The sequence below is a fragment of the Macrobrachium rosenbergii genome, chromosome 48 (assembly GCF_040412425.1).
Source record: "Macrobrachium rosenbergii isolate ZJJX-2024 chromosome 48, ASM4041242v1, whole genome shotgun sequence".
Taxonomy (NCBI): domain Eukaryota; kingdom Metazoa; phylum Arthropoda; class Malacostraca; order Decapoda; family Palaemonidae; genus Macrobrachium; species Macrobrachium rosenbergii.
In genome coordinates this window covers 67,435,579-67,459,351 of record NC_089788.1, presented here as the reverse complement: position 1 = coordinate 67,459,351, position 23,773 = coordinate 67,435,579, and the positions used below count along the sequence as shown (strand labels likewise).

The following is a 23,773-nucleotide window of genomic DNA, read 5'->3' as shown; positions in this document are numbered from 1 at the left end:
TATGTAATTTTAATTTATTGGTATGCAATTTGTCTATTTGACTTCCAAATCTTTCAGCTGACCTACTGTTCAGTTTGCCTTTTTTTTTTTTTTTAGTCTTTCCCTAAATTCCAACTTGAGAAAACCTGTACAGTATAGGATATCGTTCCAGAATACTAAAACTCTTTCCATCAACTGTTTCTCCATGTGGTGCTATTTTATCTCTGTATGCATAGTCTTTCCTCCTAAGATGCATTCAATTAAAAAAACTTGACAATACATAGATACATATTCAAGTATTATAAAAGAAAAAAACTTCTGTTCAGTACTTCAATTGTAGTTCAAAAACTCACTTTGAAATGGATAATGGCAATAATTCTAAGACCAGTGACATGAATCAATGACAATACCAAAATAATGAGCTACCTGAAGATTTATGGTGCTAATTCATAATTTGTTTTATACTGATGCAAGTATGATGTTGGATGCATGCTGTCTTGTTAAGCAGAAACCCACTTGAGCTTCTTTTGGAGGGTTTCACTCCAAAAAATGATGTGGAAATAAAATTACTCTTTCATTTCATTTTTACATGTTCGTCATAGCCCAAGATTTAATTTATCTAAATGGTGAAGAACAGTGTCAAAAAATATTTCTAGATATGTTCTTAGGAAGAGCTAAACTTTATTGTACCAGGGGATGCAGTTATTGGGGTTGTCTGTATGCAACATCATCCATGATATCCCTAAGGGCTCTCTAACTCTTCTTTCTTGAAGCCATATAGCTTTCAAAATATAGTATTTGTCAGGTGACACTTTACAAAAGCCATCAGATCCCAGTAACTAACACATCAATTGCAGAAGAGTACATGAAGAATGGATTTTATAGTTAATGGTTTTGATAAAGTGAATTTTGAGGTTATGCTTTACAGTATAATGCAGTTTATTAATTTGCTTTACATATTCTTGGTTTTTTGTGTTTTCTACAATTACAGACTGACTTGATGCAAAGAAGCTGTATTTTCCTTTAAGTGGTTTTTTTTTTTTTTTTTTTAGCAATACCCTTGGTACTCTGCCAAAGGGCATCTTACATTATATCTGCGGCACATTATCTCTTTATCAAGAAGGATGCCTCAGGAAGACAGTCTGAATTTTGTCAGCAATACCCTTGGTACTCTGCCAAAGGGCATCTTACATTATATCTGCGGCACATTATCTCTTTATCAAGAAGGATGCCTCAGGAAGACAGTCTGAATTTTGTCAACATGTCATTTCAAAAGGCCATGTAATGTTTTCAGTACAGCATAAATTTTCGTTTTCATATACTACTGTATACTGCTTTTTGTATTATGCCATTTTTCTCTGTAAATGCTCAGGTGTGGCTGGTAATTGATGAATATCCTTTGTTTGGATAAATTAATCTAATAACAGACCTTATCCACTGCCAGGTAATGCATTCTGTATGGTAGGCTAGCATATCTGGCTTTCTGCCATGCTTAAGAGACTGTACTGGCTGTGATTTTGGCAGCTTGGGAGTCTTTACCAAGACTAGTGTCCATTCATCCTTGGCTAATGCAGTCATTTACTAGATGCAAGTTAATATCTTGTGTTGGGCTCATGGCCACTTTACACCTTGGTTAGCATGGTAGAAAAAAATAAATTAGGAGTTGCTGTTCTTGTCAGTTCTCTAAGGCTCTCGCCATTTATGGTGAGCATGTACACAGTGATTAGCCTGACAAAACCGCCCCTTAGTAATATTTTGCTCTTTTTGTCCTCATCCTTGTCTACTGAAATTATGTGCAGAGAAAATGTAGGGGAGGGTTTAGCCTGAAAAGCCACTAATAAATACATAGTTTTACTGTATCAACTCATGGCATTTGATTCCTCTTTTGTCAGGAGGAGCTGACAATCCTTGCCAGTTTATAGTGATGGTGATCAGGACTGTAGGCCAATAATTTTTGACGCCTACTTGGCGGTCGGGTGAGTATTCCGGGTTACAAGTGTGTAACGGCTCATCCAATTTGGGTCTTTGAGAATTGAGAAGTCTATTGGACGAAGGCCTGTGGAAGCGTAATAGCTCACCCCTGGTATATATCGACATCTGTTTGAGATGATCGAACTGGAGGTAGTAACTCCAGCATTCTACATAGCTTTTTTCTCTGGTATATATAGCAATCTTATACCTAGAAATGTGCTAATTGGAACCAATTTCACTGGCTGACACAGGTCTTCCCCCAGAAATAGATTTTTTTTTTGTCAAAATCCCTTATATAGGACTGTATCAGCACTCCCGCTTCTCACTCTGTCTCTCTAGGTAAATGTTAAACTTAACTGCCTTAAATGATCCCACCTTAATTGCTGTAATGCATGCCATAACCAATTAAGCTTTCCTAATGAACCATAAATATTTAGTTTAAATTTAAAGTACTGCATGCAAATAAAGGTGGTTTTCAAGTGAATTAGAGAAGTTTACAACTTAAATGGATTTATTACTTGCATAAGAGGGCAACAACCCAAGCATCCCACAAAGCCAAATCCTGACAGCCATCTTCCCTTCCTCCTTTCACAGGCAAAACTAAGCCTGATACTCTGGTTTTTTTTTTTATTTTTTTTATTAATTCTGTACCATCTTCTAAGTTAACCAAACCATTGTATTAATCTATTTGAATTTACAATTTTGGGGATGTCATAATATTCATGGATACATATATTCTGTGGATTGTATTTTTTTAAAGGTATTTTTTTTTTATTCCAGGAGAGAACATCTTTTCGAAATTGTTAGCTAGTCAGAGGATCAGTGGAAGATATTTTACAACAAGGGAGCCTCCGATAGTAAGAAGAATAGTGGTATAACAGAGGATCATGAAATTTCTTCAGTATCTGAGTCAAAAACATACTGGATGCCTTGCACAATATTTGAGTAACTTGTTCATTTTCCTCATACTAAGAGAATCCTTTCTGACCACGGTTGTTTAAAGGGAGCCATTTCATATAACAACTGTCTCCTTTATGCAATGGACATTTAGGACTGAGATACTAAAAGATATGAGGTCTATGATGGTGCTAATGGCATATCTATGGTCACATCTGTCTGCTGCTGCAATGGTGGAACAAGGTTGTATTAACAGTTAAAGAATATGTAGCAGATCTATCTTTCAGCAGGAACTCTTCCCAGCAGGAACTCTTCCCAAACTTAGTCTCGTGGCATCATGTGTAGAGAATCAATCATTCACCAAGGAAGGATACAAGACTCAAGAAAAATCAACAGTGTAATGCTGTGAATGAATATGACCAAGATGAACTAGGAGAAAGAGAAATTAACCGTGACACAGATCAGCTTAGCTAAGTTTGAGATAAATGAAAGATGACATTACAGTACTTGCAGATCAACATAGCTGAGTTTAAGATAAATGAGAGCTTAAAATTACTTGCAAAGTAGAAATAGGAATGCAATTAAGCCGGCATATAGATTGAGAATTATGGTGCAAGACAAAATAAATTTGACTTCATTAAGGAAGAGAAATCAAATAATCCTATGACAAAGATGCACAGTATAAAAACGCAGAAGAGGGACACACCCGAAGTCTGGAGTAAGGTCTAGACCAAACTGAATGAACTAAACAGATTTTGAGAGCTGACACAACTAAGGCCATAAGGATTGTTTGGTACACAACATTCCTCTAGATAAATTTGACTGGGGGAAGGACACTGAAGGTGTACATTAATAGACAAGTTGCTTAGAGATTTGGGTGGACACAGGAGGCCTGACAGAATCAAAGTGGAGCTCTCTGTAAATACTATATAATCTGCATGTAACATGTATTTGTCATTGTATAATATATTCTTGCCTCCTATGCATATAACATTGTATACTGATAAGTGGCAACTGTATTCTTGCCTTATATGTACAGTATATTGATAGGTGGCAACTGAACACATCCAAATCCAGCGCCTAGCAGTATGCTGCTTCCCCTCTCCAAGTTCGGTTGCTCACATGCACTGTCCTTGTTTCATGTCTTGTCCCAACCAACATGGGGCAGTAAGGTATTACAGGAAGAAGCTACAAGAAGCAAGTGAAGATACAGGAGACTTACAGTGAACTGGAAGAAGACTGACAAAGGACTCTACACCAACAGCTACCCACTTTCTCTCTGCAACGGACTTTATCTGCTGGTATGTGATAATGAGCTAGTGCCAGTATTTCACTCATTGCACTTAAAATACTGATACTGTACCTTTCTGAATTTGTTTTAAGCCTGTGTGGTGGGTTAAACAGAACATTATTCACGATGGATTCTCCACGTTCTCAAGATGAACATGATGACACCCTACTCACCCAGGATTCACAAGACCCTTTCTACCATCCACAGTCCCCACCCGCTCTCCATCCCCAGACAACAATACCCCAATCACCTTATTTCCTTATTTCCTTTAACTCATACAATATCTGGAGAAATCACGGATCGAGGATCATGCCAGGATCAGATAAGAGGAGGAAAAGAGGGGACAAAAAAAGGAGGAGAGATGAAGAAAACAGGAAGAATTAAGGGTCCAACAACAGAGGAGGATGAAATTCACGGGCAACAGGAAGCAGACCACTACAGCAAGCCCCAGCTTGCCTCCTTCGACGCCTGCAGCTCCTACCTTGCCACCAGAGGGTGCAGCGACCCTGTCAGTACCCCCTCCACAGAAAGCAGTCACCCAGAACCTCCCCCCCTTTGCCCAGATGCAGGTTTTCATATTTTTTGGGAATGGTGATGTTGATGGGATGATTATTCAGTCATGATGGATCTGCCTAAATTACCCAGAAACTGTTAATCCAGATGGGGATGTGATTAATTTTGCTTTTGAGAGAGAAAGGATCCTCAAGCATACCCTAGACGTACCTCCAGACACTGGATTAAGTGTCAATGAAGTCTTTGATGCCCTTTAAGAACACATCAAAAGCCTTCGCAAGGAGAATCTACATTATAGGGAGCTGCTCACCTGCAAACAGATAGGAGGAGATTTTTTTTTTTCACACTTACACAAAGACTCAAGAACATTGCAGAAGAAGTAGTTGTCTGTCCTGGTAGATCTTCAGTTTGTGAACAAACCCAGATGAAGATTATCATTCGTATGGGAGTCAGGGATGAAGAACTGACTGAGAAACTCATACCTCTCAACACCACCACCACTCTACAGGATATTATCAACATGTGTTGCACCTATGAGGCCACCAGGAAGACCACTTTTGCAATTTGTACTTCACCCTTTCAAACTACTAGAAGCAGAAGAAACATGGAATGGGTGCCACCCCTACCACACCATCATAGTGTGTGTCATGCTAGTTGTGCAACCACACGCACAGATCCACAGAGAAGTGTCCTGCAACAGGCAGCAACTGTGCCCATAAGGGGCATTGGGCCAAGGCACACAGGTGCCCACCAGAGAGATCCAGTGCCATCACTGCAACTGACAGGGACATTATGACAAGTGCTCCTGGAAGATGACAAGGGATGCCAAACAGTGTACCACTTCAGGGTGCCACTTCTAGTCCCAAGCCTACACCACCCACTCCAGGCAAGAACCCCAGCTATCGTCGGATGGGAAGACTCTCTTCTATCAAGACACCAACCATCTCTGTTTCCCCCTCATATGGTGACGTCGCATCCAGGAATCGGACGTTGCCAGACACAGATGCCAACATCTGTTATGGGCCCTCAGCATCTTGACCTTCTGCACATTCTTAGGAGTGCACTACAACCCCCACCAGTTTCCGCAACGTTCACCACAGATGGCTGTATAATGACACCTGCTTTAGGATCCAAGAGATCCTGTTCAGCACGGATCCAGGCCCATGAAGATGTCTAAAGCCACTGCTGTCATATAGCCACTGCAAATTGTTGGCCATTATGCTGCCAGAGTTTCCGAGACCTATTCTGATATCAATAGGTGTTCAGAGCTGCCTCTTCGTGCCACCACGTCACCTGCCAAAGCCAGAGACTCTCTTATATGAGAGTTCAAGGACATGCTGATCTCCAAGGAAGAACTGAAGAAAGCCTCACTCAAACCAGTGGAAGGACCCCCAATGCGAATCCATCTTAAAGAAGATGCTGTACCTTTCGCCATCAACGCACCTCACCAGATACCATATGCCTTCCAAAAAAGTATCTAGGCAGAGCTCAAGTTCATGGTAGATCAGGGTATCATTAAGCCTGCCGGTGATGAACGCTCAGACTGGTGTCATCCGCTTGTCATAGTATCTAAAGACAAAGGCATCCAAATCACCGTTGACCTCAAGAACCTCAACAGCCAAGTACAAGGCCCACCCCACCCATCACCCTCACCATCGTCTGGCATCTGCAGTATTCATCCAAAGTCCAAGTTCTTCACCACTGCAGATGCCCTGCACAGGCATTGGTAAATGCAATGCAGAGGAGCATCAAAAGTTTAACCACTTTCATCACACCCTATGGCCAATTCCAGCATTGCAGAAGTCCAATGGGATTTGCGACCACAGGAGACAAGGCTCTGCAAGGTGTCAAGAAATGTGTCAAGGTAGTTGACAACGTCCTGCTGTTTGACGAGAATTTCCCCGGCCATCTACGCCGCATCCATGAGATGCTGACAAAGTGCCTCAAATTTGGCATCACACTTAACAAGGACAAGTTCGTGGTCGCAGCTTCCAGCATTATCTTCCATGGATTTTGGATCTCCAAAGATGGCACTTCAATGGATCCCAACAAAGTAGCAGCAATCAAGGAATTTCCTATACCAATGAATTTGACGGATTTCTTTCATTTATGGGGTTAGCAAACCACCTGGCTGATTTTACACCTAGAGCTCTGCCTCTTAGACTGCTTATGAGCCCCAAGTGTGCATTTGTATGGACTGCTGATTTTCAGAGCATTTTGCCGAATGAAGACTGCTCTGGCTAGCCCACTAGTTCTTACCTCCTTCAATCCAGCCCTCCCAGTTATCCTACAGACTGACATTTCTTGACTTAATGGACTAGGCTATGCATTTCTAAAGGACCACAGTAATGGAAGACTCTGCTTAGTACAGTGTAGCTCTTGTTTCCTCGCAGATGCCGAGACTTGCTACACCACAATCGAGTTGGCCAAGGTCACAGCTAACATCTCCATGTCCAAATGCAAACCGTACCTGATAGGACTCCAACATTTTATGCTGATGATGTACACCATTGCCCACTGGTGCCAATTCTCAACTATTACACTCTGGATGCAGTCGAGAATCCCCCTTTGCAACATCTCTAGGAGAAATTCTCACCATATCTGTTCACAGTCGTGTAATGTGCTGGCAAGCAGCTCAGCATACCCGATGCTCTGTCGCATGCCCTATCAGCCAGCTCACACCACAGGATGAAACCGATTGTGTTGAGCCTGGGCCATACATCAGGACCATCACCACTGCTCATGCAGCAGCCCAAAAGGACAACACCTCACCCTAGGGTGCTGACAGGATCAATTCAAGATATTGTTCTTCAGCGAGGGAGGACATCCGTCTTCGAAACTGCATACTCTCAGGATTTCCTACCAGTCATTACAGCTTACATAATTTGTTGCTCCCTTTCTAGAAACTACAGGACAGCCTCTCGGTCGATGCTGAACTCATACTTTATGGAGCAAAGATTGTAGTTCTTGCTGCCCTTCACTGCCACACACTATCACAACTCCAAACAGAGGAACAGAAGCCACAAAGCAATGTGCATGACAGACTGTTTACTGGCCAGGACTCGACTAGAACATTGCAAGTACTGTCCAAGCATGTGAGCCTTGCCAGGTCTTGCAACCCAGCCTCCAGCAGGAACCTTTTCAAAATGATGGCCACCCTACTAGGCCCTTTGAGTCTGTGTCAGCAGACTTTTCAACGTCGCAGGAAAGTTATTCCTTCTTGTAACTGACAGGCTTTCTGGCTGGCCTGTGTTGTCCCTTGCTACAGCCTCTGCAATGATCAGGATCTTCTGCAGATATTTCGGGGTAGGTTGGTGTCCCACTTCACCTCAGGACCGATGAATTCAGGGATTTCATGGAGTGATAGGGAGTACATCATCTTGTTACTACCCGCTGTCCAATGGCTATGCCAAGGCCACTGTGAAGGCGGTGAAGCATCTTATACCGAGGACAGTGCCCTCCCGCAACATCAACCATGGCCTCCTGGAGTTACGGAACACTCCAAATTTCTCGGGCTGCTCCCCTGCACAAATCTTTTATGGCCACCCACTTCGCTCCTGTGTGCCTGCTCATCCTCAGTCATCCTCGCAGGAATGGCTTGAAAAAGCTGGGGACTGTGAATGACATGCTACTGCCAGAGCCAAACTTGTACAGAGGTCATACCATCAACATGCGCGTCTCCTATCCAGGCTAGAAGTTGGACAGCCAGTCAGAGTCCAGGATCCAAGTTCTCGCTGCTGGGACAAGGTCGGGATTGTAATGAGCCATGGCAAGTCAAGGGACTATGGAGTACATCTCCCCAGCGGACAAGTATACTGGGGGAACTTGGCGCTTCCTGTACCCAGTATCAACCCCTGGCGTTGACCCTCTACCTCACATCCCTGTGGACCTCCACATGGACACAAAAGTGTCCTCTGACAGCCCTCCTACAGCCCCACATAGATCTCCCAGGTTTTCAGATGAAGAACCCACTCGAGATGGGACTGCGAGCGTGAAGGGGGGAGGGAGGTATAGACACTATAATCTGTACGTAAAATGTATTTAAATACATTTGTTCTTGCCTCTCATGCATATAACATTGTATATTGGTAAGTGGTAACTGTATTCTTGCCTTACATGTACAGTATATTGGTAAGTGGACCCTGAACACACCCAGATCCATTGCCTAGCAGTACGCAGCTTCCTCTCTGAGTTTGGTTGCTCACATGCATTGTCCTTGTTGCATTGTAACCTTACCTAATAAAGTAATAAAGAACCTACATTTCAGATGAGCTTGTTTCACATCTAATCCTAACCAACACTGTACGGTATATTCATGACAAAGATGAAAGACAGTTCAAGAATATGACCTTTCCTGAAAGTAATTCTAGAGCAGGGCTATCATAACATTTCTGATAAAGTAAGCATCCATAATAGATTCCAAGATACGAAGGCAAACATCTCTCTTTTTCATTCCCTGAGACAGATAGTGCAAACTCAGATGATCAACGAATAAGGAAGCACATAGCAGCAGCAGGCATAAAATACGGTAGGACTGATAGTACTGAATCTCAGGAGCAAAGCAATGACAACAAAGTCCTATTCCCAAATATCCATTACATTAACATTATTATTAGAAGCTCCATGTAAAAGTACCAGGACAGTAGGATGGGATAGTACTTTCTGCTGAGAAAACTCCAGCGAAGAATGGTGATAAACTTGGGGTGCTGTGACATAGGCACATTTCCTTGCATTTTCAAGATGACAAAATTACTCAGTTTGATAGCAACACTGAAGCTGTGCATGTTTGTAATCTTGCAGCCATACTTTCCTTTTCCAAGGAAGAGTGGAAGAGAAATGCTGTCTAAAGCAAAGCCGTAACAGGAAAAACATGCATATTAAATCAAAACATTCTTAATAAGCTGGTAATGTTATGTAATTTGATAAAAAGTTATCCTTTTGATAAGTCTAGACAAATCAGCCTAGGGAGTTTTCAGTTTAAGAAAAAGGCTAGTTTGATGGCATGAAGGCTTACATTGTAGCCAACTCTAATTAAAATACCATATATAAAATGGATAGTCTTTCCTACAAACCTTAGCAGAAGTATGAACAAGGGAAGAGTCTGGGGTAGTTTTAGGAGGCAGGCTGATGAGCACAAACTGTACATGAGAATCCAAGAAGAAGCAGAAGACTGAGGAATAGGAGTAATAGCTTGACTATGAGTAGCAGCAGGAAGATAGAGCTGGCATTCCTTCACTTGACGCCGTATATGTCTTACTCTCTTTAGCTACAGTAGACAGCATTGTTGAGGCAAGTAGTAGCCTGATAACATTGTGGTATCTCTTCAGGCAACATAGCTGCTGCAAGAGACTCAACAAATTTTCCTTAATTGGAAGAGCAGCAGCAGGAGTAGCAATGAAAGACAGGTTGCTCTGAATGCTAAGGAATAAAAACTGTAATTACTTTAGCAAAGCTACTTATGCGCAGAGCGCATACACACGTTTGCTCCCAATTATGACTGGCTAAAGAAAAAAGGGCTGGCTTACAGCAGCTTAAAGAGGATTCTCCAATCACCTGCCTGCTACCAATTAATCACCTTGTTACCAAGCTTCATTGGCTGTTTTTAGCTGCTACTGAGAGATGCTCCTATTTCCATAGGAATAAATAAAAAATATTTAAGATGAACATGAAAGACTAGTTGCCTGAAAATTTCCAAAAAAAGAGAGGGGTTTGTGCATTCTGCAGACTTTTCTTAAGATAAGGCATAGTCAAACAATCCTTGCTTACTTCAAAAGTAGCCTGATATTGAAGTAAGCAAAAAATATGTAAAGAAGTAAAAGTAAGAACATAATAATAGCTACTTGAGACACTGAGCGCAGAGCATATCAATATTATTAACGCACAATGAATAAATTAAGCTTCAGATAAAGTTGAACACTACTAACTCAAAAAACTTCGAGAGAAGTCACTGCTTTCCTATGGAGTAGACTACAGATTGGGAGAGGAAGATGGCAAAAAACCCACTAGTTGGAGATGAGGTCTGCAACTGGGAAAGTTAATGATTCTCTTAAGACTTATGATTCATTAGTTTGGAAAAGCACAAATGGCAATGAAAGATATGATAAAACAGAAACTGCTGATAATAAGATTACAAAAAACAAAACAAGCTTATGACCAGGAATGAAAGCTTCTTATCAAAATGCTGGAAACATGACATGTGAGATACTCAACTGCCTTTAACCCAAAATCCACTCAGATACATACATGGGGCAGGGATCCAGTCAGCAAACTTATCTAATTCATTTGAATCTACAATGAAAAGTCCTGGATGTCATGAATACCACTTAAGTGGGCTCTGTAAATGATTGATCTGTTGTTTACGGTGTTTTGCCTCTTGTGACAGTGAAGAGATCAGTTTTACATACATACATACAGTAATTATAGTTACAAAAACAAATGCTTTTACTTATTTTCCAACATGCGTCTTCAGCAATATCTTATATAGCTGAAGAGACTGTAAAATGTAAGGAACTGTTCTTATAATTAAAAATATACAGCATCTATATATAACTGTAGAAATTTTAACCAATGGATTTTTGTAGAAAGAAAAAATTTTCTTACAGACATTTATCTAGTTAAATACCTTGGATGCTTTGGGTGACGAAGTGTGTGTTGATGATGAGCCTGTCTCATAGATTTAGGGGAACCGGACGTTGCGGGGGATCCTGGCAAGGGGCATCAAAAACATAAAAAAGTTACTGTTTACATACCTTAAATGTTTAAATATTTACTGACAATACAGTAAATGTAATCTGGAATAAATTCATACCTTGGTGCTAATCAATCCTATATTCTGCATTTTCTTTATTACCTTTATATGTAATGCTATTTGTTGTCATTTCCATTAAAACCTAACAAACTTATTTGTTCCCAAGGAAACAAACCATGGCCTTTTATGTAGAAGTATTCCTCAGTAAAGAGCTGGTAATGGCTGTTGAAACATAGTACAGTACAGTAATATGGTAATTAACTGGTGGTAAGGGGGTGGATGGGGAAATCCCCCCACTCATCTACCACAAGCAACCACTTTTCCTTTGGTTACTGTCCAATAAAGACATCTTGATGTTTCAGCAGAAAAAACTATTTATTGTATGTTATAAATACCTTTTGTTCATGATGGAGAATAAAACCTAAGTAATGTTATTGTGAAGGGCATGAGCATGTGTGTGTGTTGTGGGTGATTTATGTCCCTTTTAATCAATCCCCAACATTACTGCTACTTCTTTAGGGGGTAAGGTTTTCAAGTGTCAAAGAGTGTTAAGAAGTATTTGCCAGTTTCATTGGAAAGGAACAATCCCCCACTGGCACCACTGAACTATTTTAGCTCTTTCTTACCCACCCCTCCTGTACCTCTCCCCACTCCTTCCATGTGTACCCTCTCTCAGTCTGAGTAGATATGTGCAGGAAGGTGCATAACCCCCATGTGCTCTCTTCCAGTGACAGCTTGGCTGCTCATGCATAGCTCTCCCCAGGTGAGACCTCAACCCAAGCATGAGCCTTGTCACTGCCTACTCCGGCTACATTGTCTGCTCCCATTATCTCATCATCGAGTATGTACCTTCGTAATGTATGGCTACCCTCAGGGTCCAACTAACTCATTCTCATCCCACTGCTGCTGCTCCTCCCACTAATGATTTCAACTCCAGTGAGCCTCCTGTAGCAGCCCTCCTTCCTGCAGGAGATACTCCAGTGGCACTGACTAGGGCTGTGACACTTTCATTGACGACTAACCTCCCCTCGGCCAGTTCTCTTGCACCAGAGAAGAGTACAGCACTCGGTAGGGGCAAGGTGAAGAAGCACAGGCACTTTCCTTCAGCCTCCTCCTCCTCCTCATGTCTTCTTCTGTCTCCTCTTCCTCTTGTAGGGAGAAGCCAACACAACCTCACAGGGAGTCCCAATGCAGTCAAAGTGAGCACCAGTCAGCAACAGTGTTTGTTCACCTCCAAATGTTGTGTCCACTGTAAAAGGGTTGATGCAAGGTTTCCTTGGTGTATTTGGTACCCTGAATCTGCCCATACTTCTTTGACTAGAGGATTGCTTGTGATTCATTCACCCATTTCACCTGAAGTGCGCATGGTCAAGTCAGTGCTACCCTCTCACCTGATGAAAGCACAGTCTCTGGACCATGCGTGACAGTCTTCACTGTAAGTTACTCAAGGTTATTGGGATGATCTGTGAGGGTAAGATCATGCTGCTCCCTGGTCTGCTCTTGGTTAGTCATGGGCCCTGTGACAGTGCTCATGCCCACTCTCCTGTGGTTTCACTTAGCTCGCGATGCTTTGAACTAGGTGAATGGTCTGATCTCTGGGTCAGAAAGTTCCTTGCTGTCCAGTGGACAGGGCAAGTTTCCTCTGTTGATGTGCTAGAGGAATTTGTGTGCTCCACTACAGTTGGACCCTTCAGCCTGTGGACTGGTGGATAACCTGTCCATTGCTCCCTTGCTCACTAATGCAACCAAGATTTTTCCGTTGAGATTTTGATTTACCAGTCAGCTGAGACAATCTTCCATTCAAGGAGTTTCCTTAAATAAAAGACAATGGTTTGTATTTCCTTAGGAAGAGAATTTTTTTTAGGTAACTTGTATTTTTCTTAGATATACAAACCAGAGCTTTTTATCATATACAGTATTCCAAACTCATACACCCAACTTAGTCGCTGATGCTGAAGGAAAAAGTGGTCAGTGACAAGAGGCGAGTGGAGGATAACTCTACTCACTCCCTTACCACTACTTGACCACCTTGTTGCCCAGTTTCAACAACATTTCCTTGCTCACACTGAGAAATACTCCAACAAAATAGGTTCTGGACTGTATACCTAGGAAAATACAAATTACTTTATTAGTTATTATGTGAAACCATACTGTAAAGGATGTACAGAACTCAAAAATTGGTTTAAAAATACTACAGTAACTTAATATTGCATAGTATACGAATCAATGCAATTGTAGTTGGAAATAAGACCAACATCAGGATGATGAAATAGAAAGCTTGCAGGATAATTATCTAGGAATACAGCTGCCCACAAGAAGTGTATAAGCATTAAACCAAAGGACCATGCCAATTGCTACCTTGTGCAATCCTTCCCTAAGACCACTGGAGTGGTTGGACTGACATCTTTGTTGATGTGCAGGCAAAGACTGTATTCTGAATGCACTTCTGCCTTGGAGAAAGCAACCTACAGCTGGCCTAAGAGCTAAGCACAGCACCCTGATCTGAGGGCAAGACAGGGAACCACCCTCATGCTGCGAAGAGCGAGCAGAACCAGCCAGGCTGACCCCACCTAACCATGGTGAGCAGGGATTAACACTGTCCCATGTTAACTTTTGCTTGGCTGTGTTGGTGTCAATGGTGTGGGGCAGTGAGAACACTGGTGTAGCACCAGATGGGTGAAAAAAGCTGTGTAGCACTGAGCAGTGACCTGGCTGGGGAAGCAAGGGCCTTGCCACTCCATGCCTGTTGAGTAGACAGGGTAGTGCTACCCATCACACCACAACCTTTCCTTGGACTGGAGATTAATTGTGGGAATGTTCTGGGACCTGGCACAATAACCCCAGAGTTTTGTAATGGGACCTGGACCCAGGAGTGTGCACTCTACCCTCTGACTCCAAGAAGAAACTGGCACAGGTAGTCAGATCGTCTCTTTTCTCTCAAGAAGAGAGAGAGGGTGGTCTTGTACAACCAAAATTCAACTCGGGAAATGGCACAGGCAACAACTCAGACTGGGGTGACATGTCATGGTAGGACTCATAGCATCATCCCCTTTGCCCATGAACACAATTCCCCCATAAGGCTACAGGAATTGCCTTTCTTAACGAAGGAAAGATGGCCACATGAAAACTTCTTGGCCTCCCAGTCTGGAGAGGTGGAAAAGCAGGCTGGGAAAGACAAGGAAGATGATGATGAGGAAGATGAGGATGACAAAGAAGCTCTTGTATGCCTCTTATGGTTCTCTTGCAATCACGGACAGGGTGGAAAACCCTGACAGGCGTAGAACAATGGTTGGAGAAGCAGTGAAGGGTGTCATAACAGTGCTTTCTGTGCCTATTTCCATGAGGAAAGAATATACTGTGGCTATCAGATCTGGGTAAACCACAGCCAGGTTTGAGGGCATAGCTTTCATTAGATGCCTGGCAAAAGTACGTATAATGGAAAGGCCAGTCTATCTGGGATGCCAAACTTAGGCCACAAGTTTGGCAACAACTCCTTTATTCTCACTGTTTGTGTTGAGGCAGCAGGTGCTGGGGAATAAGAATCAGAATTTAAGATTGCAGTGAGCTAACCTCCCCAAAGCATGTTGAATACTGCTTGATCCTTTTGAATGCTGTCTCTCCTCCTCTCGGGGGAAGGGGGACAGGCAGAAACTACCACCAGTGGAGGGATAGAGGCTGGAGCTGTCACTTGGAAAAGAGGAGATACCAGAGGCATATTGCCACTGGCCATAAACCACCTAGCTTTCATCCTTCTTGAACCTTATCTCCACCACTGGGAAGAAGACCAAGAGGCACACTTTGCATGAGCCAAGAAGCACCAAACATTCTTGGCCTTTGTGTGCCAAACACAGAGTAAGAGGCAGTGGCAGATACTGCCACAAACCTCACATACAAACTGTCACATACTGTTCAAGATAATTATTTAGATGAATCAACAAAACCAAGGTGTTTCAAATTTTGAATTACTATTATAATTAGTAGTTTAACTAAACCATATTTCTTAACTCAGATGGAGGATTTGTCTTTAATGAGAGGCAAAAACTGGAGCAAGGTTAAGTTAAAATGACATTCAAATAGAAAGAGACTGATGTGGACATAAAATAAAAGACGCCACAATGCAGTTGGAGCCAAAGGAATACTGTGCAGAACCTTTAGTACCATCTAAAGTGTAACATGCAAAAGACAATGCAAGCAATATCCCATAATGGGTAGATCAAATGAAAAACTCCAGTCATGCATATCTGTGAATGAGAATTTAAACACATGCATATCTGTGAATCAGAATTTAAACAAACATAATACACTTGATGGTAAAACTCAGGATGTAGATATTTTATGGGATTACTGATTTGCACAAAATGCTAGGCTGACATTGATGGAAAACATCTACCGTCTACCACAATACTTTTATTTGGAACCTGATTAAAAATGTTATAAAGCAGTTGATTGTGACCTGGTAGTTAACTGTCAACCTGAGTAATGTCATATTTGACTAGACTTGCAAAAACAGTCCTGAGATCATATATTAATCTACCAATGTTAAGGATGAAAAAGGTACAGGGAGAAAATTGAATTACTACATAAAAAAATTTCAGGTGTATAAAGATACAATACAAGCAAAATTGTGTGGCCTGCTACCTAGAAAGGCCCTTATTATGTGTAATCATTTACCCCCACAATTATAAAGATTAAATCTCAAAGATGGACTTAGTTGTTAGAAGCAGACTGGTTTTAAGTTATCCAATATTCAAACTTTTCTAAACTACTAAACATTTCACACTATACTTCTGGAATACATCTGGAAAACTAAAGACTGCTTGTAATTAGCAATTGAGCTAAAATTAAAACAGACTACGTTATAGACTATAACATGCTATTATATTTTTATAGAAAGAAAAAATTAGAGACATTCTATAGAATTAATAAGTGCTGCTAGTATTTACTAGTAATATCCACAAATACAAGAGGAACTACTAGTAATGAAATAAGTTTCTGCAATGACTGTTACTGCATATGTAATGCAGTAACAATGTACTGTAATTACATATGGCAAAATTACAAGTCTTCTATTAATCTTAATTACAATATAATAATAGTAAGCAAAGCATGCAATAAATAAAAAAAAAAAAAAACAGGCCAAATGCAAGAGGAAAATGGGAGTGACAAACCTACTGGTCCTGATGTGTCGTGGACGCCTATGATGTGGAGCAGGTTGACGTACGTCACTTGCGCCATCTATTGAAGTACCGTAGTCTTCTGTTTCTGACCCTTCATAAGGAAACCCTCGAGGGGCCCTTGACTCCCTTTCAGTCTGATGCAGTACCAGAGGTGTTAAAAGATCTGGTTAGTGCACTATAAAAAAGGGTAAAATTCTAGATTAAGTGCACAAAAGCATTACAGGTGTGCAGAATTATGAAATGTCCTTAAGTACTCTATAAAACTAAATAAAAAATTTTACTGGAGTACAAGTGATGCAGGCTTAAAAAATTTAACTCTTTTTGAGAAATGTATTACAAAAATATTACTTACAAAGTGTATTGCTTTTGAAATTTGTATCTCAAATATCTCAATATAAAAATAACTAAAAATATTGCAGCTTTTGAAAGGCTGTATCTCAAATTATATAGCAATAAATGCAAAAACAAATAAAAATATAACAGATTTTCATAATGTTGTTATTGTTATAGTAGCTAAAACCAGAACTTGTAGTGATGCAGAATGTACATATACAGTAAATTTTACTTTTGTTTTCAATAAGAAAAAAAATGTCATAAAAACATTTTCAAAAAAAAAAAAAATTAAATAAAGGTGGAATAGTTTAAAATAAACCTAACATGAAGCAAACTACTGTACTATAAAATTTAAGAGTAAGAAATTATATAATTTATGTCAAGAAAATATTCCTTGTAAGAAGCAATATTTTATACAAGATGAAAATTAATTGTAAATTAGTTTTACTGCTGATTTGGTTTCAATCAACATCATGGAAACTGAATCATTAACTAATGTATAAAAACATTTTCAAGAGGATTAGGTGGAATAAATTAAATCTCTGCTCCCAGCTGGAATGTTGAGTAATGGAACCAGCTCCTCTTCACTGAATCAAACTGGATAAATATCAATTTGATTTATTTTATAAGAATGTTCTTGAAGAATCTTTCAGTCTGATGGATAACTTTAAAAAAACAATTGCCTCCATTTTAAAGGAATAACCATGTGTAAGACAGCAATATTTTATACAAGATATGAGAAACATTTTGTCATGCACTTAAAAATTTAGCAACTTACTAGATTTGGTGAATCAACATCATGGAGGGAGGGAGCTTGGTAGACTAAAGCTGTAAAGGCCTTTTGTCCTCTTTGATGATTAGGTGGAGAAGGTGGGGCAGGGGGAGGAGGACTCCCTCGTCCCAGCTGGAATGTGGCAGTGGCATATGGATACAGCTCCTCTTCACTGTAATCTGTATGGATAAATGATCATCAGTTTGATTTATTTCATAAGAATGTTATTGTGAGAAATACTACACTGTCTGATGGATAGACTTAGTGATGTTTCATGCTCCATTTTAAAGGAATAGGAAACACAAAGTTGTAGTGTAAACAAAAATTAATTATAGCTATATGTACAAGTATCCCTTAATAGAGAATCATCAAAGATGTAAAGTTTGCCTCCTGCACCCAATGTAATATCCCCACGTCATCCCAAGTTAGACAAAATGTAACAGTATGGAAGAACAAATAAATTTTGTTTTGTTTAGACCATAAACCCACCATTTACATTCATAGTTAAAGAATGTCACAGATGCTGGAACCCTCAGTGTAATGAACAGAAGTGTTTTAGTAATACTACAAAAATGGCAGGTCAAAAGATAAAAAGTAACCCTTTAATTTTCTATATAAAATTTAGTAAAGCAGTAACATGTTAATTTTTAGTATTAAGAATTATTGTTACACTATAATTTTAAGCTGGTATTTGGACAAGGCCATATGAATATAAAGGCACAACACTGAACTCTATGTTCACAAAGAATTAGCTCATGTATTTCTAACAAAAAAGGATAATGATCTTTGAAAAGAAACATTTAAATTGGTCAAATCCCAAAGAGAAAGTAGCTATAAAGGTGATATTAAAATAAAACCCATGTAATTGGAAGAAACAGTAAATAAGTGAATTCAGTGTCATGAAAGAGAAGGAATATTATACCATAAGTAAAGAACTACAAAATCCATTTGAATTACAGAAGTGCAGTGTGGCAGCAAATGTTTTTGTGAAGTGAGTGCTCAGGAACAGGGAACCTGGCTCCTCAGGTCCACAGCAGGTAACAGACAAGGAGAATTCCCACCTGTCTTTCCATTACTGGGATTACCCAAAAATTAAGGTTATGCAGCACTGATGACAGATAATTGTCATTCTGCAGGCAAACTGTCATTTCCATTACTGCAGGATTACCCAAAAATTAAGGTTATCTTCTTTACTTATTTACAGAAACTGATAGTTCCAGGAGGGCAATTAAGAGGTTGAAGAATGGAAAGATTACAGGATTTGTCATTACCAGTGAGATACTGTGACTGACTGGGGTTTGTAAGGTATAGGGATAAATTTCAGATGACAGGGGCACAACATCACTCTGTGTATCGGAGGTATAAGACAGAATTCTGAGTGAGAAACAAAGATAGGCAACAGAATGGTTGGCGGGGGTGGATCTGTCTGGGTTTAGACAAGAAAGGGGGTGTGGATCAAGTGTTTATTATGAATTAAAGTGAGAAGTTTGAGAGTAAAGGGAAAATGTAGGTGGCATAAATGGACCTAGAAAATGTTCATAATAGCATTAATGAAAAACAAAATCTTTACTGTTACTTTAAATGGAGGAATGTCATCAGGGGATCTAAAGAGGATGAAGCTTGGAATTAATGGGTTGAATAAGACTGAGAAAAAAACATACTACTTTATACAAAAATATCCCATAACAATGGAAACAAATGTACAGTACTGAGATTAAACACAAATGTGAGTGTAAAAATGTAATTGAATGCACAAAGAGACTAAAAGCTTTTAGCAAATATTACAAGTGTGGTTTATAATGACATTTTTGATGGTGATGAAATATCAAATTCAACAAGCAGTAAGTGGATGAACAGATACTCTATTCTAGGTGCCCTTTACTAAATCAAGAATGTCCTGTATTCTGGTATCCCTTTTCCAGATCATCATTATTGTTTCATATGCAATGAAAGGAAGTGATTTTTTTTCTGGATCAAACAGTAAGGATACAGAATTATGGGGTGGTAATGAACATCATTAAGTGCAGATGGGTACTAACAAAGAGAGGCTTCAAAGAAGTACAAAATAAGGGAGAGAGGGGAGAATAGATGTACAGGCAATTTATTTAACTGAAAGTGAATGCTCCCCTGCAAGACAAACTCTTATGTAACAGAACACTATAGTTAACTCCTTACGCTTTCCCAAACCAGCCACTTATTGGGTAAATCTAACAATGAAACCCAACCTAATGTTTAAACAAAAAAAAAAAAAAAAAAAAAAAAAATAAAAAAAAATACAAAATTTTCAGCACCCAAACAAATAATAATTTTCTGAAAGCAGAATGAATAATTTGAAATATGTGATTTCTTTCTGATCTTGAAGAAATTTGCACATTTAAAGAGTTGACAAATCAGTGGGGTTAGGTTTCATAATCATCAAATGCAAAACTTGGAAATAAAATAAAATAAGGATATAAATAAGACTGTTTTTAGAGTAACAGAACTAAATTAAAGGCTAACTGTTCAGAAATGTCTGTAAGATCAGAGGTAGTTGATGAAAAAGAGGAATTTACAACCAAATGTGTGCAGAATAGCTAGAACTGGTATGGGGGATTGAGTCAGCAAAAATGCATGTAGAAGAGTTGGCTGTGTTAGGTTCATGAAGCAGTGAAAAGGAACAACTAAACAAAGGTGAGCACATCCCAAATACTAATGATGACGGCAGCAGCAACACTACACTGTCAGCAACATAAGATAAAAATAAGAAAAATGACAGACAAGAGTTAAAAATGAAGGTGTATTCTTAACAACTTGTGTCAGCACATGAAGAACATCACTACTGGTGAATAGGGATAAGAGGAGCTATAATGATTAGAACAATAACCAGGATAAGCTCACTGCATGGCGAAAATTGAGGCGGTACATAAATTAAAGAAAGCTGGTGATGTGATCAGAGTTAAAGTCATAAAAAATAAACATTATTTGCACAAAAGTCACACAGCATATTACACAGTACATGCAAGTACTGTACCGGATAAATGAGGAGTGCCTCTTTTTTTTTTTTTTTATCAATTACATGCCATTTTTAAAATTAACCATTCTTCATTCATGAAAGGGTTTTTCACTGCAATTATACTTTAATACCTTATATAATTACACACTACATTCATAACCTGTATATATAAATCATCAGAGGATATGGAGTAGCAAGTGGGAGATTATATGTCCACACAGTGATACTTTTTACGCTTCCTCAGCGTAAATAACCAGTACAAGAAATAAAAAGTAGTCAAGACAGAAGTATCTAACAAACAGGAATTTAGTACTGCACCTGTATTATCCCTTAGTTCTGGTGTAGGCTGAGGAGGCGCAGGGGGTGGCCTCCGAACAGTTGTGTAAACAGATTCATCTCTTGCTTGCATTGCTGTCTTTTCATCTGACCCTTTAGTGGTCACTGAATCTGGCATTTCCTTCTGTGGTGCACTGCTTGAAGGCCCTGCAAATGGCAAAATGTACATATCAATGCAGTCATATTTCTTCACATTTAAGTTCAAACAGTTTTATTAGGTGTGTCTATTTCAAAGCATTTTTTGAGCTACTCCTTTGTCTTACATAGTTTTTCTGTTCAGTTTATTAGTTTTTTCCGTATATTTTTTTCATCTATGTCATCACCAGTTAGGCTTTTAGGTTTAGCTACTAGTTGCTTTCATAAATTATTTCATTTATGCATCATCTCCAGTTTGGCAGCTATTTCATTTATGCATCATCTCCAGTTTGGCTTAGCTGCCAACTCTACTGACATTTGTTTGTTAAGTGATTTTGTTTTGTTTTGTTTTCATTACAACCCAAAATACTTAGATGGTAGGTAGGTTCTGTTTACCTACCTCCCTATGATACTACCTGATAGGATCTTTTTTACACATCCCACCTGTACTTTCACTGTAACTTCCTCAGTGTATCTAGTCTTAAGCTTTTATTATTAAATTTTCATTTGTGATCCAGACAAGAAATAGTCTAAAACAATAATGAAGTGGATGACTTTAGCCAGAGAGGAAATAGTTTCTCTTTTTTGGGGAAGTTATTACATAGAAAAAATAACAAAACAGAGGAAATGGGAAAACATTTGAAAGACACAAGTACAGTACTACAATATTTACCATTTATAACCTGGGGAGGATAATTTCCCACATACAACTGTCAATGTAACAGTAAAGGAAGTGTCTAATTACAAGAATATTTTAGTGCCTGGTAATATTCTGTATGTATATTGGGTATCAAAAAGACCATATGGTCAGTGCTATACAATTATTAAACTATCATTAACCTTTCACTTAAGTTTATATTATTTTTGTTTTTAAATGATTAGAGGGCGATTTTGCCTTTTCAATGGCAAAATGATCAGGTGATTTTGTCTTTTACGCAGCGTCCAATTAAGTTCTGTTCATATAAGGAAGAGCAATGTTTATAGAGAACAACTTATTATAACAAGAGTGATTACCCCATTCTTTGCTAGTCTCTCTTCTCACTTATTCCTGTATTTCTCCATCTCACCTGATTTAAAATCTATTTTTTCCTTTATATTTGCTCATCACAAAACAATTAGGCAGTCCTGTCCTTTGGTTGCATCGGTCTCAACTTACGTCGTTCCGAGCGTACAGTGCTTTCCAAATACTGTATATTCATAAAAAAATTTGTTCCGGGTTACAGTGCATGTTCCGAGGTTTCAGTCAGTATTATGGCGTGATGTAAGTGATGGAAGAATATTTGTACATTTTTGGAGGAAATTCTACAAGATCATGGATGCACACCTCACCAGAAGCAAGGTAAATCAATTGGGGCAACCAAAGGATTAAAGGTAAGGCTTTCGTCACCTTATTTCTCATTTTTAGCAATTTTTTAAAACGGTGCTCCAGCTTGGGTTGTTTTCCGTCTTACAAGGCACTTCAGGAATGGAACCCACGATGTAACCTGGAGATTGCCTGTACCCCATAATCATAAGGTCCACACCACTGTATGGAGCCCATTAAAGATGTCCTCTTACTACTACGTACTTCACAATACTGTAGTGACTTCAGTAAAGTTATTATGTAATCACTTTTTGTCTTATAAGGCAACGAGGTGGAACCATGCTGCTTTATGGACAAAGTACCTGTACTTTATTGTGTACCTATTATTTTATTTTAAGTTCATATATGTTGATAATTTATCACAGTGTGGAATGCATGTGCTATTCTAGACAGTCATTATATACAATAACATATACAAACATTATTTAATGATTGTTCATCAATGAAAAATAAAAATATCTAGCAGAAATGTGTAATAACACTTATTAATATATGCAAAATAGTTAAATAGTAATACTGAAAGTGAAAAGAAAATACTAATACTAACAATGAAGTGTGAATGTTTTTAATGGGTATTTAACCTGGCATTACCTGACACATTTACTGATACCATGCTGATGTCTGCATTTAAAGTAGAATGAATTCTGGGTTTGGATACAACCATGATGTCTTCTTACAGGGACATCAAGTACCTCTTCAAAATGATTTTGGGGCTAAGGGCTCTCCAGTGACCCTCATGTGGCCCTGTCTCAGTAGTCTCCCTTGGCATATGATAGATTTTAAGCACAACAATTTTGTTATAAAAGACCAAACAAGAGGAATAAGTACTTATAGCACACCAGAACTCAACAGACTGTAAAATAAAAAGTAAACCTTGTTGGCAGGCAAAAAGAGATTTATAGTAGTCGAGGTTCATAGAGTGCCTTCTGCAATAACATTGACAAAGCTGATGGTGCTTTAGAAACATCAACCAACTCTACTCTGTTACACCTGTCTAGAGGTAAATCAAAAGTGCAGGGGGTGAGAGGGGGACTAAGTGCACTGAGTGAGTGTACAAAATGATAGAACTGGTAGTGAAGAGGATGTGCACCCAACAAGATAAATGTCCTTGTGTTGTTGAAGTCAGTGAGACAAGTGTGCACTCACTGAATGACTGTGAGCAAAATGGTAGACATTACATCAAACAGCCATAAGAACAGAGTGAATAATGGTCACATTAAAGACATGTCTATCATTCCATTTCAAGTTGATGAGAGATCTGAAATG

At 39.3% G+C, this 23,773-nt stretch overlaps 1 protein-coding gene and 1 long non-coding RNA gene across 12 annotated transcripts in view; one reads left to right on the top strand and one right to left on the bottom strand.

Annotated features, from left to right (window-relative positions):
• LOC136831496 (uncharacterized) overlaps positions 1-8,917 on the top strand; it is a 162,637-nt gene extending 153,720 nt beyond the window's left edge. Inside the window, exons 5-6 of one of the 2 annotated variants that reach the window (XR_010850907.1) lie at positions 1,872-1,955; positions 2,731-8,917. This is a non-coding gene — a long non-coding RNA (uncharacterized lncRNA). The remainder of the gene's footprint in view (positions 1-1,871; positions 1,956-2,730) is intronic. The other variant, XR_010850908.1, reaches the window with a different exon arrangement.
• LOC136831491 (cell adhesion molecule Dscam2-like) overlaps positions 1-23,773 on the bottom strand; it is a 712,499-nt gene that overhangs the window by 7,380 nt on the left and 681,346 nt on the right. For 6 of the 10 annotated variants that reach the window (XM_067092005.1, XM_067092004.1, XM_067092007.1 and 3 more), the window contains 4 exons: positions 20,992-21,156; positions 17,688-17,860; positions 16,572-16,722; positions 11,274-11,355 (listed from right to left, as the gene is read on the bottom strand). In XM_067092005.1, the coding sequence (XP_066948106.1) occupies positions 11,274-11,355; positions 16,572-16,722; positions 17,688-17,860; positions 20,992-21,156 (571 nt within the window). Of the gene's footprint in view, positions 1-11,273; positions 11,356-16,567; positions 16,723-17,687; positions 17,861-20,991; positions 21,157-23,773 lie in introns of all 10 variants that reach the window. The other 4 variants (XM_067092006.1, XM_067092009.1, XM_067092012.1 and 1 more) reach the window with 2 other exon arrangements.